At 57.4% G+C, this 13,039-nt stretch overlaps 1 protein-coding gene across 13 annotated transcripts in view; it reads left to right on the top strand.

Moving 5' to 3' along the window:
* The window catches only part of SBK1 (SH3 domain binding kinase 1), a 66,166-nt gene extending 53,918 nt beyond the window's left edge, over positions 1-12,248 (top strand). For all 13 annotated transcript variants that reach the window (XM_054242723.2, XM_078345016.1, XM_035267262.3 and 10 more), the window contains 3 exons: positions 7,272-7,504; positions 8,843-9,045; positions 9,913-12,248. In XM_054242723.2, the coding sequence (XP_054098698.1) occupies positions 7,272-7,504; positions 8,843-9,045; positions 9,913-10,758 (1,282 nt within the window). In that variant the 3' untranslated portion in view covers positions 10,759-12,248. The remainder of the gene's footprint in view (positions 1-7,271; positions 7,505-8,842; positions 9,046-9,912) is intronic.
* Positions 12,249-13,039: the final 791 nt, after the last annotated feature.

Genomic DNA, 13,039 nt, shown 5'->3' on the forward strand with positions numbered 1-13,039 from the left:
GTTTCCTCATCTCAAAAGCCAGTGCCTCGGCTCACACCTGTAATCCCAGCCCTTTGAGAGGCCAAGGCAGGAGGATCGATTGAGGCCAAGAATTGGAGACCAGCCAGGGCAACAAAGTGAGACCCCATCTCTGTTATTTTTTAAGTGGAGCTAACAGTAATGCCTGTCTCATAGTTGTGAAGGTTAAGTGCGTTGGTCTGAGGACAGCCCGGCAGGTGGTAGGTCCTGTGTGAATGCTGGTGCTGTTATTATTGACGTTGTTACTGTTATTTCTTCACTGTAGGGATGGGGAAGCAGAGGCCCAGAGCAGTGGTGTGACTTGCTCAAGGTTACCCAGTAAAAAAAGTGGCACACGTTAGGATCAAGGCCAAGCCTCAAGGCCCGTGGTATCTCCATTGCTCCCCCCGTGCCTCTGAAGCCGCGTGCATTGGAACTGGGTCAGAGGCAGTGTGTACCTGGTGGATGACGCAGCGGCAGGGATGGGCGCCTGGATTAATTCCTTGTCTCCTGCTGACACCTTGCGAAGAACAGGCCTGAAGGAAGAGGGAGGTGTGGAGGGAGAAGAAGGGGGGACAGTAGAGGGACCCCCAAAGCTGAGCCCTACAAACCAGGAAGAGGATGCCAGAGAGGGTGAATCTGATTGAGCCTCTGTCCCTGGGGAGTTCTTGGTTTGTTGATGGGACAGACAGGGACACAGCTAAGACCACCCCCAAGGTATTCAACAGGGGCCCTGAGGGAGGGACAGGTGGCCCCTATGAATCTTGGCATTCAGCAGAGGCAGGACTCAGCACATGTGGGGGCAGCAAGGAAGTCTTCCTGGAGGAGGGAGACCTGATGATGAGGAGGCACAATGGGGAGGTAGAACAGGCAGGAGAGACTGTTCAGGAATCGAGGAGCAGATGGGATAGAGGACACTAAAGCCTTAGAGAAGTAAGGGTGGTGGCTTGGCAGGAGGATCACTTGAGGATAGGAGTTTAAAAGCAGCCTGGACAACATAGTGAGATTCCCATCTCTAAACTTAAAAAATTAGCTGTGCACCGTGATGCACATCTGCAGTCCTAGCTACTTGTGAGGCTGAGATGGGAGGACTGCCTGAGCCCAAGAGTTGAAGGCTACAGTGAGCTAGGATTTGCACTCCAGCCTGAGCAACAAAGCAAGATCCTGTTTCTTAAAAAAGAAGAAGAAGAAGAAACTAAAATAAATAAGCTCATTAAATAAAGCCCTAGAGAGGCAGTGAGAGGCAGTGTGGGGTAGTGGTCAGAGAATGGGCTGAACCTGACAGTGGGGGCACACATGGGGCCTAAACTGAGCCCACTGGGCTGTGTCCCTGATTCAGCCCCGCCCTTCCCAGGGTGACTCTGAGGCCCAGAGGGCAGAGATGGGCCAGGCACCCCATCCCTGGGTATGGGAGGGAGGGAGGACTTATGGCCACTGGCGACCGGCCATTAAGCTCCCAGGGGACACAGAACAGCCTGAGGTGGCCTGGCAGGGCCAAAGCCCAAGGTGGGAGGATTGCACACGTGTGGACAAGTGTGCTGCAAGCACGTGGACCGCCCACCTCAGCAGCCCTTGGGGACTCCACACGCATCAGGAAAAGTAGGTCAGGGGAGCAGCCCAGCGTCTCCCTGGTGGGCGTGGGGAGGAGTTTGAGGCAAAGAGGGCTATGTGCTCATCAGAGCCCCTGGGGGACAAACCCACAGTCCACACAGAAAGGGCCCAAGGATGCAGCTGACCTGAGGAGGCCCGTACAGAAGCAGGCTTGCCTTACCCTGCTGGTGTCCTGGTGTTTGCCTCGGTTTTCTAACTCAGAAGCCTCATCACCCAGGTGGTGGGTGGACATTTCCCAGGGGTTGGAAGAGATTTTTTCCAAGCCTCAGACCAGGGAAAGACCGTCACGCAGAGATATCGCCCCATGGAAGCCCAGTTGGTGGCTGCAGGAAAGACCCAGTGCTGCCCCGCCCAGAGCTGGGACTGCATGGAGACACGGTGGCAGGTGGCATGTCTGCGTTTGGGTCAGCACGCTAGGGTAGAGAGGAAGGGCGTGCGGGACCCGGTTCTCTGGGCCTGGCCCCGTTCCTACCTCTGGAGGAGGGGACTGTGGAATGGGCGAGGCCGGGGCACTTGTTTAGGTGGAAATGAGCTAGGAAAGAAAAGGCAATTGCTGAGGAGGAAGGTCCTGTTAGAACAGGGGTGAGGAGGCCAGGTGCTATGGCTCATGCCTGTAATCCCAGCACTTTAGGAGGCCAAGGTAGGAGGATCACTTGAGCCCAGGAGTTCAAGACTGGCTTGGGCAATATAGTGCACCCCCATCTCTACAAAAAATAAATATGAAAAAGATTAGCTGGGCATGGTGGTGCACGCCTGTGGTCCCACCTACTCAGGAGGCTGGGGTGGGAGGATTGCTTGAGCCCAGGAGTTAGAGGCTTCAGTGAGCCATGTGCGTACCACTGCACTCCAGCCTGGGCAACAGAGTGAGACCCTGTTTAAAAAAAAAAAGTAAAATTTAAAAAACAACAGGGATGGCTGGGTGTGGTGGCTCACATCTGTAATCCCAGCACTCTGGAGGATTGCTTGAGGTCAGGAGTTCAACATGGTGAAACCCCATCTCTACAAAAAATACAGAAATTCGCCAGGTGTGGTGTTGCACACCCTGTGGTCCCAGCTACTTAGGAAGCTAAGATGGGAGGATTGCCTGAATCTAGGAGGCGGAGTTGCAGTGAACTGAGATCATGCCCCTGCACTCAGTTCACATCATCCAGCCTGGGTGACAAAGCGAGCCCCTGCCTCAAAAAAATAGATAGATAGATAGATAGATAGATAGATAGATAGATAGATAGATGATAGATTAGATAGATAGATAGATGATAGATGAGATGAACTGGTTCATGAATGGAGGGAGGGAGGCAGGAGGCTGGGAGATGGGGCTGAGAGCAGGCTGCGGGGTGGGGAGGGGAGGGCTCCTTCCTCCCCAGCCAGCTGAGAGGACGGTGCAGATGGAGCTCCGTTTGGGGCTGGGTGGGAGGCCAGGAAGTTCTCTCCTGATGTTCCTCCTCTCCGCGTGAAGTGGGAGGCTGGGTCGTGCCGAGAGTGAAGGGGAAGGCAGAGGAGGAGGAGAGGCTTGGGGCCTGGAAGGGAGCTGCTGGGCCAGGTGAAGATGCAGGGCCTGGGGAGTGCTTCTAGCCTCCAGCCATGCCCACCCGCCCTTGCTCAGCCAGAGAGAAAGCAGTGATGACTGGAATAACACAGCACCGCACCCCCCCAGGCACCTATGGAGCACTTCCTGCTTGCCGCAAGCCAGGTTTCACGTGGTTAACTTATTTAACCCTCACAACAATCCACAGGGAGAAGGCACTGCTGTTATTATTATTATATTTAGATAGGGTCTCACTTGTCATCTGGGCTGGAGTACAGTGGAGTGATCATATCTCACTGCAGCCTCAAATTCCTGGTGCAAGCAATTCTCCTGCCTCTGCCTCCTGAGTAGCTGGGACTACAGGTGTGCACCACCACACCCGGCTAACATCATCTTTTATTTTTTATTTTTGTGGAGACATGGTCTTGCAAAGACTGGTCTCACACACCTGGCCTCAAGCAATCCTCTTGCCTTGACCTCCCAGAGTGTGGGATCAGAGACGTGAGCCACCTTGCCTGGCCCAATACACTATTATTATATCCTTTGTATAGATGAGGAAACAGGCACAGAGAGATGACGTAACTTGCCCAAGGACATCCAGTAGCAAGTGACAGAGTTGGACTCAGACCCAGGCTGTCTGGCTCTACGTCTGTGCCTTCTCCCAGATGGAGCTGTGGTCCCTGTTCTTCAGGGTGCGGGGGTGCTTAGGGGCAGGCTAGGGACGCTGGAGTGACATGTCTGGGATTAGAGGAAAAGGGGCCGGTGTGGTGGCGCACGCCTGTAATCCCAGCACTTTGGGAGGCCGAGGTGGGTGGATCACCTGAGGTCAGGAGTTCAAGACCAGCCCAGTCAACATGATAAAACCCCGTCTCTACTAAAAATACAAAAATAAGCTGGGTGTGGTGGCAGATGCCTATAATCCCAGCTACCCAGGAGGCTGAGGTGGGAGAATCACTTGAACCTGGGAGGTAGAGGTTGTAGTGAGCTGAGATCGCACCACTGCACTCCAGCAGTGACAAGGGCGAAACTCTGTTCCCCTCTCCCCAAAAAAAGGTATTTGAAAAAAATAAAAAAGAGGGAGAAGGGAGTGCAAGGAGGGCAGAGGGAGGCTGCACCGGGAAGCAGGTGCCCAGGGGCTAGAGGCCAGTGGCAGCTTCTAAAAGAGGTAGCCCAGGCCCCTCCTGCTGGTGCACACACAGACACATACTCATGTGTGTCTGTACCTGGAAAAGGCTCGTCCCCCTGGTCTGTCCCTTCCCATTTACAAATGAGAAATGCACACCCAGAGTGGTTGCCTGGAAGACAGGGGCAGGGAGGGATGGGGTTTTAGAAAGGGGCAAAAGGGGCCAGGTGCAGTGGCTTATGCCTGTAATCCCTGCACTTTAGGAGGCCAAAGCAGGTGGATCACCAGGTCAGGAGTTTCAGAACAGCCTGCCCAACATGGTGAAACCTCGTCTCTACTAAAAGTACAAACATTAGTCCAGCGCAGTGCCGGGTGCCTGTGATCCCAGCTAGTGGGGAGGCTGAGGCAGGAGAATCGCTTGAACCCAGGAGGCGGAGGTTGCAGTGAGCTGAGATCTCACCACTGCACTCCAGCCTGGGTGACAGAGCAAGACTCCATCTCAAAAAAAAAAAAAAGAGGCAAAGGGAAACTTTGGGGTAATGGATGTGTTCGTGGTCTCTATGGCCGGGATGTATATATATGTCAGAATCATCACACTGTACACTCCAATATGTATAGTTTATTATACACCAAACATGTCTCAATAAAACTAGAAAAATGGCATAAGGGGAAGTAAGAAATGAAGGCCATAGACACAGAATTAGTTCACTGTCACCCATGTGACAAGGCAGGTCTCAGCCCAGTGTGGTGGCTCACGCTGTAGTCCCAGCACTTTGGGAGGCTGAGGTGGAAGGACCGCTTTATCTCAGGACTCCAACCAGCCTGGAAAACAGCAAGACCCCATCTCTACAAAACATTTCAACATTAGCCAGAGGTGGGGGTGCATTCCTGCAGTCTCAGGAGGTCAAGGCAGGACGATCCTTTGAGCCCAGGAGTTTGAGGCTCCAGTGAGCTATGATCACCCTACTGCACTCCAGCCTGGGCGACAGAGCAAGACCCTATCTCAAGACAAATACAATTTTCATTTTTTGAGACTGTGTCTCGCTCTTTCACCCAGGCTGGAGTGCAGCGGCACAATCTCTGCTCACCGCAGCCTCTGCCTCCAGGGTTCAAGCAGTTCTCCTGCCTCAACCTCCTGAGTAGCTGGGATTACAGGTGTGCACCACCATGCCCAGCTAATTTTTGTATTTTTAGTAGAGGCAGGGTTTCACCGCCGGGCATAGTGGCTCACACCTGTAATCCAAGCACTTTGGAGGCCAAGATGGGTGGATCACTTGAGGTCGGGAGTTCAAGACCAGCCTGACCAACATGGTGAAACCCCGTCTTTAAATTAAAAAAAAAAAAAGAAGAGACAGAGTTTCACCACACTGACTAGTCTGGTCTTAAACTCCTGACCTCAAGTGATCTGCCTGCCTTGGCTTCCCAAAGTGCTAGGATTACAGGTGTGAGCCACTGTGTCCAGCCTAAATATACTTTTTTAAAAAAGTCTGGTCTCCCACCCCAGCTCTGGACTGCACCCCTGCATCTCTGTGCCTCCCTCGCACCCACAGTCAATCCACTTGGGGACAAACTCAGTAGCTACGAGGGGTGTGTCCAGGAAGACTGTCTCAGCTTGTGTAGATGTCGAAGGGGTCAGACAGGCTGGGAGTCGGGGGTGGGGGGCTAGGTATTTGGGAACAGGTGCCTTATCTTTGTGTCTGGGCAGGGCTTGAGGGAGACCCTGGAACACAGCTGTAGCGTATGTTCCTGAGTCAGGTGGTGCTGTTGTCTGCGGTGGGGGAGGCACACCAGGCTGTGCTGAGGTATGGCCATGTGTGTGGTGGTATGGTGTGGCCCATCTGTACTGTCCTGCAGGTTTGGCCTAAGACCACGTGGCCAAGATAGGTGATGGTGCAGTTGGGGTCCTTAGACCTCTTCGTCCCCATCTCTGACCATATGGACAGCCCACACCACTTCTGATCATAATATACAATTGGTGTGACCACTGTGTCCACTGCCCCTCTCCCCCGGTGTGTAAGCCCCATGGGGGCCGGGAGTCCTAGACATTTGTTCAGTGCCATGTCCTCCGGGCATTGGAGAGCCCTGGGGAACAGCAGGTGCTTCATCAATACTTGTGAATAAGCCAGGCATGGTGGCTCATGCCAGTAATCCCAGTGCTTTGGGTGGCTGAGGCAGGAGGATCACTTGAGGCCAGGAGTTCTAGACCAGCCTGGGCAACATAGTGAGACCCCAACTCTACAAAAATAAAAATAAAAAATTAGCCAGGCATGATAGGGGCAGCGAAGTACAATGACACACGTCTACCTGTGTGAGAAAGCTGCACATCCTGCACATGTACCCCAGAACTAGAAATTAAAAATAAATAAATAAAATTAGCCAGGTGTAGTCCAGCCTACCTAGGAGGCTGAGGTGGGAGGACAGCTTAAGCCTGGGAGGTGAAGGCTGCAGTGAGCCATGATCCGCGCCACTGCACTCCAGCCTGGATGACAGAGCAAGGCCCCATCTCTGAAATAAAAATTAAAACAGACCAGGTGCAGTAGCTCATACCTGTAATCCCAGCACTTTGGGAGGGCCAGGCAGAAGGATCACTTGAGGCCAGGATTTCGAGACCAGCCTGGGGCACATAGTGAGACCCCCTCTCTACAATCAAAACAAAACCAACGCTTGTGAATGGGAGTACCCGTGTGAACTCAGTATCTGGCTGTGTCTGTGTGACATAAATACAGGGCGTTGCCTGACACTGTGTGGGTGGCAGCATGAGGCAGAGGGACCGGTGCCACCAAGCGCAGGGTCAAGCAGTGACTGTCTTGGGGGAGCTGACTCAAGCCTGGCCCCTGAAGCTTTGGGGAAGGTGACACAACCAAGATGCTTGTCGCCCCCTTGTGGTTATCTTGGGCCTGGCAGCCGGGCCCAGCCTCAAGTTTCTGAGCGCTGGGGAGGACCGAGGGGCTGGAGGAGAGGACCCTGGACTGATGTCACACTACATGCTCACCTCCCCCATCCCCGACCAAACAGGGAGAAGATGAGCGTGGGCTGCCCAGAGCCTGAGCCGCCCCGCTCCCTGCCCTGCTGTGGGCCGGGGACTGCCCCGGGACCTGGAGCAGGCGTGCCCCTTCTCACTGAAGACATGCAGGCCCTGACCCTCCGCACACTGGCCGCCAGCGATGTCACCAAGCATTACGAACTAGTCCGGGAGCTGGGCAAAGGCACCTACGGGAAGGTTGATCTGGTGGTCTACAAGGGCACAGGTGAGCGAGTGCAGGCTGGCAGCGCTGGAAGGTAAGGGTGGGGGGACACGGCCTTCCAACTGGGCCGGTGCTCTCTGGTGCTCTGTGGGTGCTGGGAGGCAGGGGCACGGGCCACATGGAGAGGATGAGGCCTGAAGCAGCCAGGGAGAAGGAGACTGGGCAGATAGGGCAAGGGAGGAATAGGGACAGAGTGGTCTGGCTGCAGGGTGGGCTGCTGTGAGGATATCTGGGGTGCCTTTGACACAGCCAAGGGGCTGTGCTAGGGGCCTCTGGAGAGGGCAGGGCTCGTGTCTTTGTCTGGGCATCACCAGTATCTGAGCAATGGCTGACCCCAGGTAGATGGACAGAGAGTGAGGGCAGTTCCTCGGGAACAGGGTGCCACACTTAATGGATGGTAGAAGGACCTGCGAGATCAGTATGGCCATTACCATCTCTCGGGAGGACAGTGAGACCCAGGCCGATTCAGCCACATAGCCAAGGCCATGCAGCTTCAGAGGCCATGAACTAAAACGAGACGCCAGGAGTCATCTCCAGAGCCTTGTCGCTTAGTCACTGAGCTTGATACCTCCCCCACACTGTAGGTCACAGCCATGCCACCTAGCCAGACAGGGGCAGGGGCTGCGTGAGCTCCCACAACTGCACACACCTAGGTCCGGGGGCTCTGTGTCAACTGAGGGCAGCAGAAGGAGCACCCAACATGGGGTCACCTGAACTTTGTTACTTGCTTGCTGTGTAACCTTGCACAAGTGACTTCACCTCTCTGTGCTTCGGTGTCCTTCTCTGTAAAATAGGGTAACGTATGTGCTTAACTCATAGGGTCATAATGACGTGTGAGTTGTGAATGTGCAGTGCTGAAGGCAGGGCCTGTGATGCCTAAATGCTCCGTGGACACACAGGTGTACACCACACAGCTATGTACCAGATGGGCACAGATGCTTACCCAGGCACAGCATTGTGGACACCTGCCTTGCCGTGTCTCATTTCTTATTCATTCATACATTTAACAAGACTGGAAGTTCAGGGAGACCGGATCTAGCTGGGGTAGACCAACAAGATAAATAAGCATATAACAGACAGGACAAAATGAGAGAGGTGGAGGGCGCCACAAGCCCCCTTGCCCCCTCCTCCTGGAGGACTGCAGACTGGGTGTAGAAGGCCCAGGTTGAACCTGCCTCCATGGCCTTGGGCAAGCCCTTTCCTCTCCCTGGGTCTGCTCCCTATCCATAAGATGAGGCAGTCGTGCCCCGTTGTGCCTTGTTCTGGAGACGGGCATGGGTACATCCAGCACAGAGGTGCTGGGAGAGAGGGCTTCACCCCTGTTGCTGTTGCTCCCATCAGGCACAAAAATGGCACTGAAGTTTGTGAACAAGAGCAAAACCAAGCTGAAGAACTTTCTGCGGGAGGTGAGCATCACCAACAGCCTCTCCTCCAGCCCCTTCATCATCAAGGTTTTTGACGTCGTCTTTGAGACAGAGGACTGCTACGTCTTTGCCCAGGAGTACGCACCTGCTGGGGACCTGTTTGACATCATCCCTCCCCAGGTACTCGGGATGGTGGCATAGGGTGGGGAGAGGGTCTCCAGGGTCCCCAGAGTGTGAGATAGGACTGGAGTCAGACCATTTAGTCAGCAGGTATTTATTGGGCGCCTGCCATGTCAGTTACCATTCCGGGAGCTGGGATGTGCAGTGAGGAAGATAAAAGTCCCTGTTCTAGTGGGAAACTGACACTCCGCAGTGAGCCAGATAATAGCAGATGGAGTTGAGCACCTGAAAGGAGACGGTGAGAATGAAGGGATGAAGTCCCACTGCGCCTTCTCCTGGGGCTGGACAAGAGGAGAGGTGTGAGATCCCGGGAAGGAGGCCTCAGAGGAAGTGACCCTGGAGCCAGCAGGGTGGGGGAGGACTCCAGGCACTGGCTTTAAATCTGCTCTGCCACATGCTGGCTGTGATGAGACCTTCGGAGCAGATCCTCCCTCTTTGCTGAGCACCTACCTCCCAGAATCTGGAGACAAAGATGCACAGATACAGCAGGGAACAAGACAGGAAGCTCGGGGAACCCGGTTCTAGTGGGGTTAAATATCTAGCAGGCAGGGCAAACTGAGAGCAGGTGGAGGGCACCGCGGACCTCCTCATCAACCTCCTCCTGGAGAGCCATGTGTCCCTTCTGGAGCCCCAATGCCCCCATAGGAGAAGCAGCCATAATAGCCACTCTGAGGCTTGGATGAGACAGCGAGAGAAAGGGCAGTCTGCAGCAGCAGGGGCGCATCTGCGCCATCACTGCAGTTACTGGGGACAGGGTGGAAGGCGAAAACCACCCCGCTAGAGAGGGAGCTGGAAGGGAGGGCGGCGGGGCGGGCACGGGAGAGCTGGAAAGCAAGCGCGGCTCCCCCCACCCCCGGCCGCCCGCAGGTGGGGCTCCCCGAGGACACGGTGAAGCGCTGCGTGCAGCAGCTGGGCCTGGCGCTGGACTTCATGCACGGGCGGCAGCTGGTGCACCGCGACATCAAGCCAGAGAACGTGCTGCTGTTCGACCGCGAGTGCCGCCGCGTGAAGCTGGCCGACTTCGGTATGACGCGCCGCGTGGGCTGCCGCGTCAAGCGCGTGAGCGGCACCATCCCCTACACGGCGCCCGAGGTGTGCCAGGCGGGCCGCGCCGACGGTCTGGCGGTGGACACGGGCGTGGACGTGTGGGCTTTCGGCGTGCTCATCTTCTGTGTGCTCACCGGCAACTTCCCGTGGGAGGCGGCCTCGGGCGCCGACGCCTTCTTCGAGGAGTTCGTGCGCTGGCAGCGGGGACGCCTGCCGGGGCTGCCGTCGCAGTGGCGCCGCTTCACCGAGCCTGCGCTGCGCATGTTCCAGCGCCTGCTGGCCCTGGAGCCCGAGCGCCGCGGCCCGGCCAAGGAGGTGTTCCGCTTCCTCAAGCACGAGCTCACGTCCGAGCTGCGCCGCCGGCCCTCGCACCGCGCACGCAAGCCGCCCGGGGACCGCCCGCCCGCCGCCGGGCCACTGCGCCTCGAGGCGCCCGGGCCGCTCAAGCGGACAGTGCTGACCGAGAGCGGCAGCGGCTCCCGGCCCACGCCCCCCGCCGTCGGGGCGGTGCCCGTGCCCGTGCCGGTGCCGGTACCTGTGCCGGTGCCGGTGCCGGTGCCCGAGCCCGGCCTGGCTCCCCCGGGGCCCCCCGGCCGGACCGACGGCCGCGCGGACAAGAGCAAAGGGCAGGTGGTGCTAGCCACGGCCATCGAGATCTGCGTCTGAGCCCCACCGCCCTCTGACCGGGGAACAGCCCGGGGCGCCCCAAGCCGGTGCCGGGTAAGGCGGTGGGGAATGGAGCCGCCTCGCCGCGGGGCACGGGGCGCAGCGGTAGACTAGGCGGGACGCGGCCGGGCGCCTGGTCCGTCCCGACGGGCTGGTGAAGGGGCCACCAGAGACCGCTGGCGCGGCCTGGTGGGCGGGGACTTCACCCAGAGGAGCCAAGCCCCATAGACCCAAGAATTCGGAGCCCCCCAACACACACACACACACACACACACACACGCACGCTAGGAGCAAGGGAGCTCTCGGGCCACACTTCCAGAAACCGCCATGAGCCCTGCAACCCTGGACTCGTTGCTCCTGGCCCTCCATACCCCCTGGCAGATCATCCTGCGGTCCCACCCCAGTTCCCCTCCTCCTGGCCGTCCCACTCTGCCCCTCCCTACCCTGGGCACAGAAAGGGACTGAAGTGTTGGGCAGAGAGGGGGCCTAAGGCCCCTGGGCACTGGCTGGGATCAGGGCAGTGAGCAGAGGGCAGCTGTGCCCTGCCCTTCTGGAGGCTGGAGAGGAGAGGCAAGCCCCTGGAAAATGTAGCAAATGTCTGCATGTCGTATAAGTGCGTGTATGTGCAGGACAGCCTCCAAGGAGCTAGTGACTCCTGCACACCCCCATTGCACGGATGAAATCACAGCCCAGGAAGGAGGGCAGCTTGGCACTCGCTGAGAAGCAGAGCTCTCTCCCCTCCCTCCCCCTTCTCCTCCCCCCAACCACAAGGGTTTGTCCTGACAACTTCCGGGGATAGAAGGGCTCACAGGGCAGGGATCTCGGCTGCCCCGGCATCCTTAAGTCAGGGGAGTGAATGCGAAGCTGAAGGCAGGGCCCAGCTCCCCCTGCCGGCCGCACCTTCCCAGGCCCAGGGACCTCCGCTGGGTCCTCCCAGCCCTCGCCGCCCCAGCCTAGAAAAAGTAGCTTGGGCTTCCGGCAGGTGGCGAGATGGTTCATGCTGGAAATTTCTCCTGGGTTTTGCTGGGGTCAAACATGCCAGCCTCCAAGACCCCATCCTGACGTCTCCCACATTTCTGGTACTGGAGTGTGCAGGGTGTAGGAGCTGCACGTGGGTGTGAGAATGGGGCCCATGGACTCGATGGGGCAAGTGTGTGACTAGGTGTGTGCGTAGGGTGCAGACACATGGGTGTCGCCCTATGCGTTCAGTGACTGTGCGTCCAGACGGTTCAGCAGCCCCACCCACCCTGGTCCTCCCAGGCAGCTGTCCCAGGGGCCCAGGCCTGCCTTGCACCACACCCCTCAGGGAATCCAGCAAGGAGCCCCCTGCAGGTTGGTTCAGGCCCCTAGGCAGCAAAACAGAGATGACAGGACCCCCACCTCCTCCAGTGCTCCCTCCTGACCCCCTGCCCTCTCTGTGGAGGCCTGGGACCCCTGCAATAAGCTCCATATGGGCAAGGCTGTCCCTGTGCCTTGCAATGCCCCACCCTCTGCCCCAGGTCACCCCTGCCAGGGTCCCTCCTGGGGTTCTGGGCTATTCAAGGGGCTCTTTGATGGGCCAGGCCGGCCAGAGTGAACTCCGAGCACTTTCTGGCTGGACCCCCGCCTCTGTACTCCCCACTCATTCCCACCTTGAAAAAGGGCTATAGGTCCCCTGCCCTGCCTGGGTCCAGTTTACAAACAGTGTGGGGTTGTCCCAGGGCCTGGCCCCGCTCTCCCCGCTGTGCCCACTCCTCTCCAGACCCCACCTCCCCAGTGGGTACGGGCCCTCCACATGCCAGGTAAGTAGCAAACCCCCCTCCCTCCAAGGGCCAGGTCTCAGAGAAGGCCCGTCACTGCCCCCGGCCCACCTGGAGCCCATTGGGGCTGCCTCTCCCAGCTGCGACTTCTTTTGCCTTAGGCCTTGAGACATCCTGATCTCTCCTGCAATAACAAGGAATCGAGATTCCACAGTAGACGTCCCTTGCCGTGCGCGCTCTCTCTCTCTCTCTCTCTCTCTCTCTCTCTCTCTCTGTCTCTCTCTCTCTCTCTCTCTCTGTTAAGATCCTGTTCCGGAGTTTCCCCTGCCATCGTAGTATCTAGTATGTTAGAGTTGGGAGGGGACCGTAGTTACGACGTAGCCCAGCCACCTCATTCCCAGAGGCACCCAGAGGGCCAGCCACCAGCCTGACCCCAAAGCAGAACTGGAACACCAGGTTGAGGCCCTGCTGCTGCCACCTCTGCTGGTCGGGCTGGGACCCTTTTGCCCCTTAGGAGAGGTGTTGGTCACAGATGTTTACCT

Source organism: Callithrix jacchus, chromosome 12 (assembly GCF_049354715.1).
Source record: "Callithrix jacchus isolate 240 chromosome 12, calJac240_pri, whole genome shotgun sequence".
In the NCBI taxonomy this organism is placed as follows: domain Eukaryota; kingdom Metazoa; phylum Chordata; class Mammalia; order Primates; family Cebidae; genus Callithrix; species Callithrix jacchus.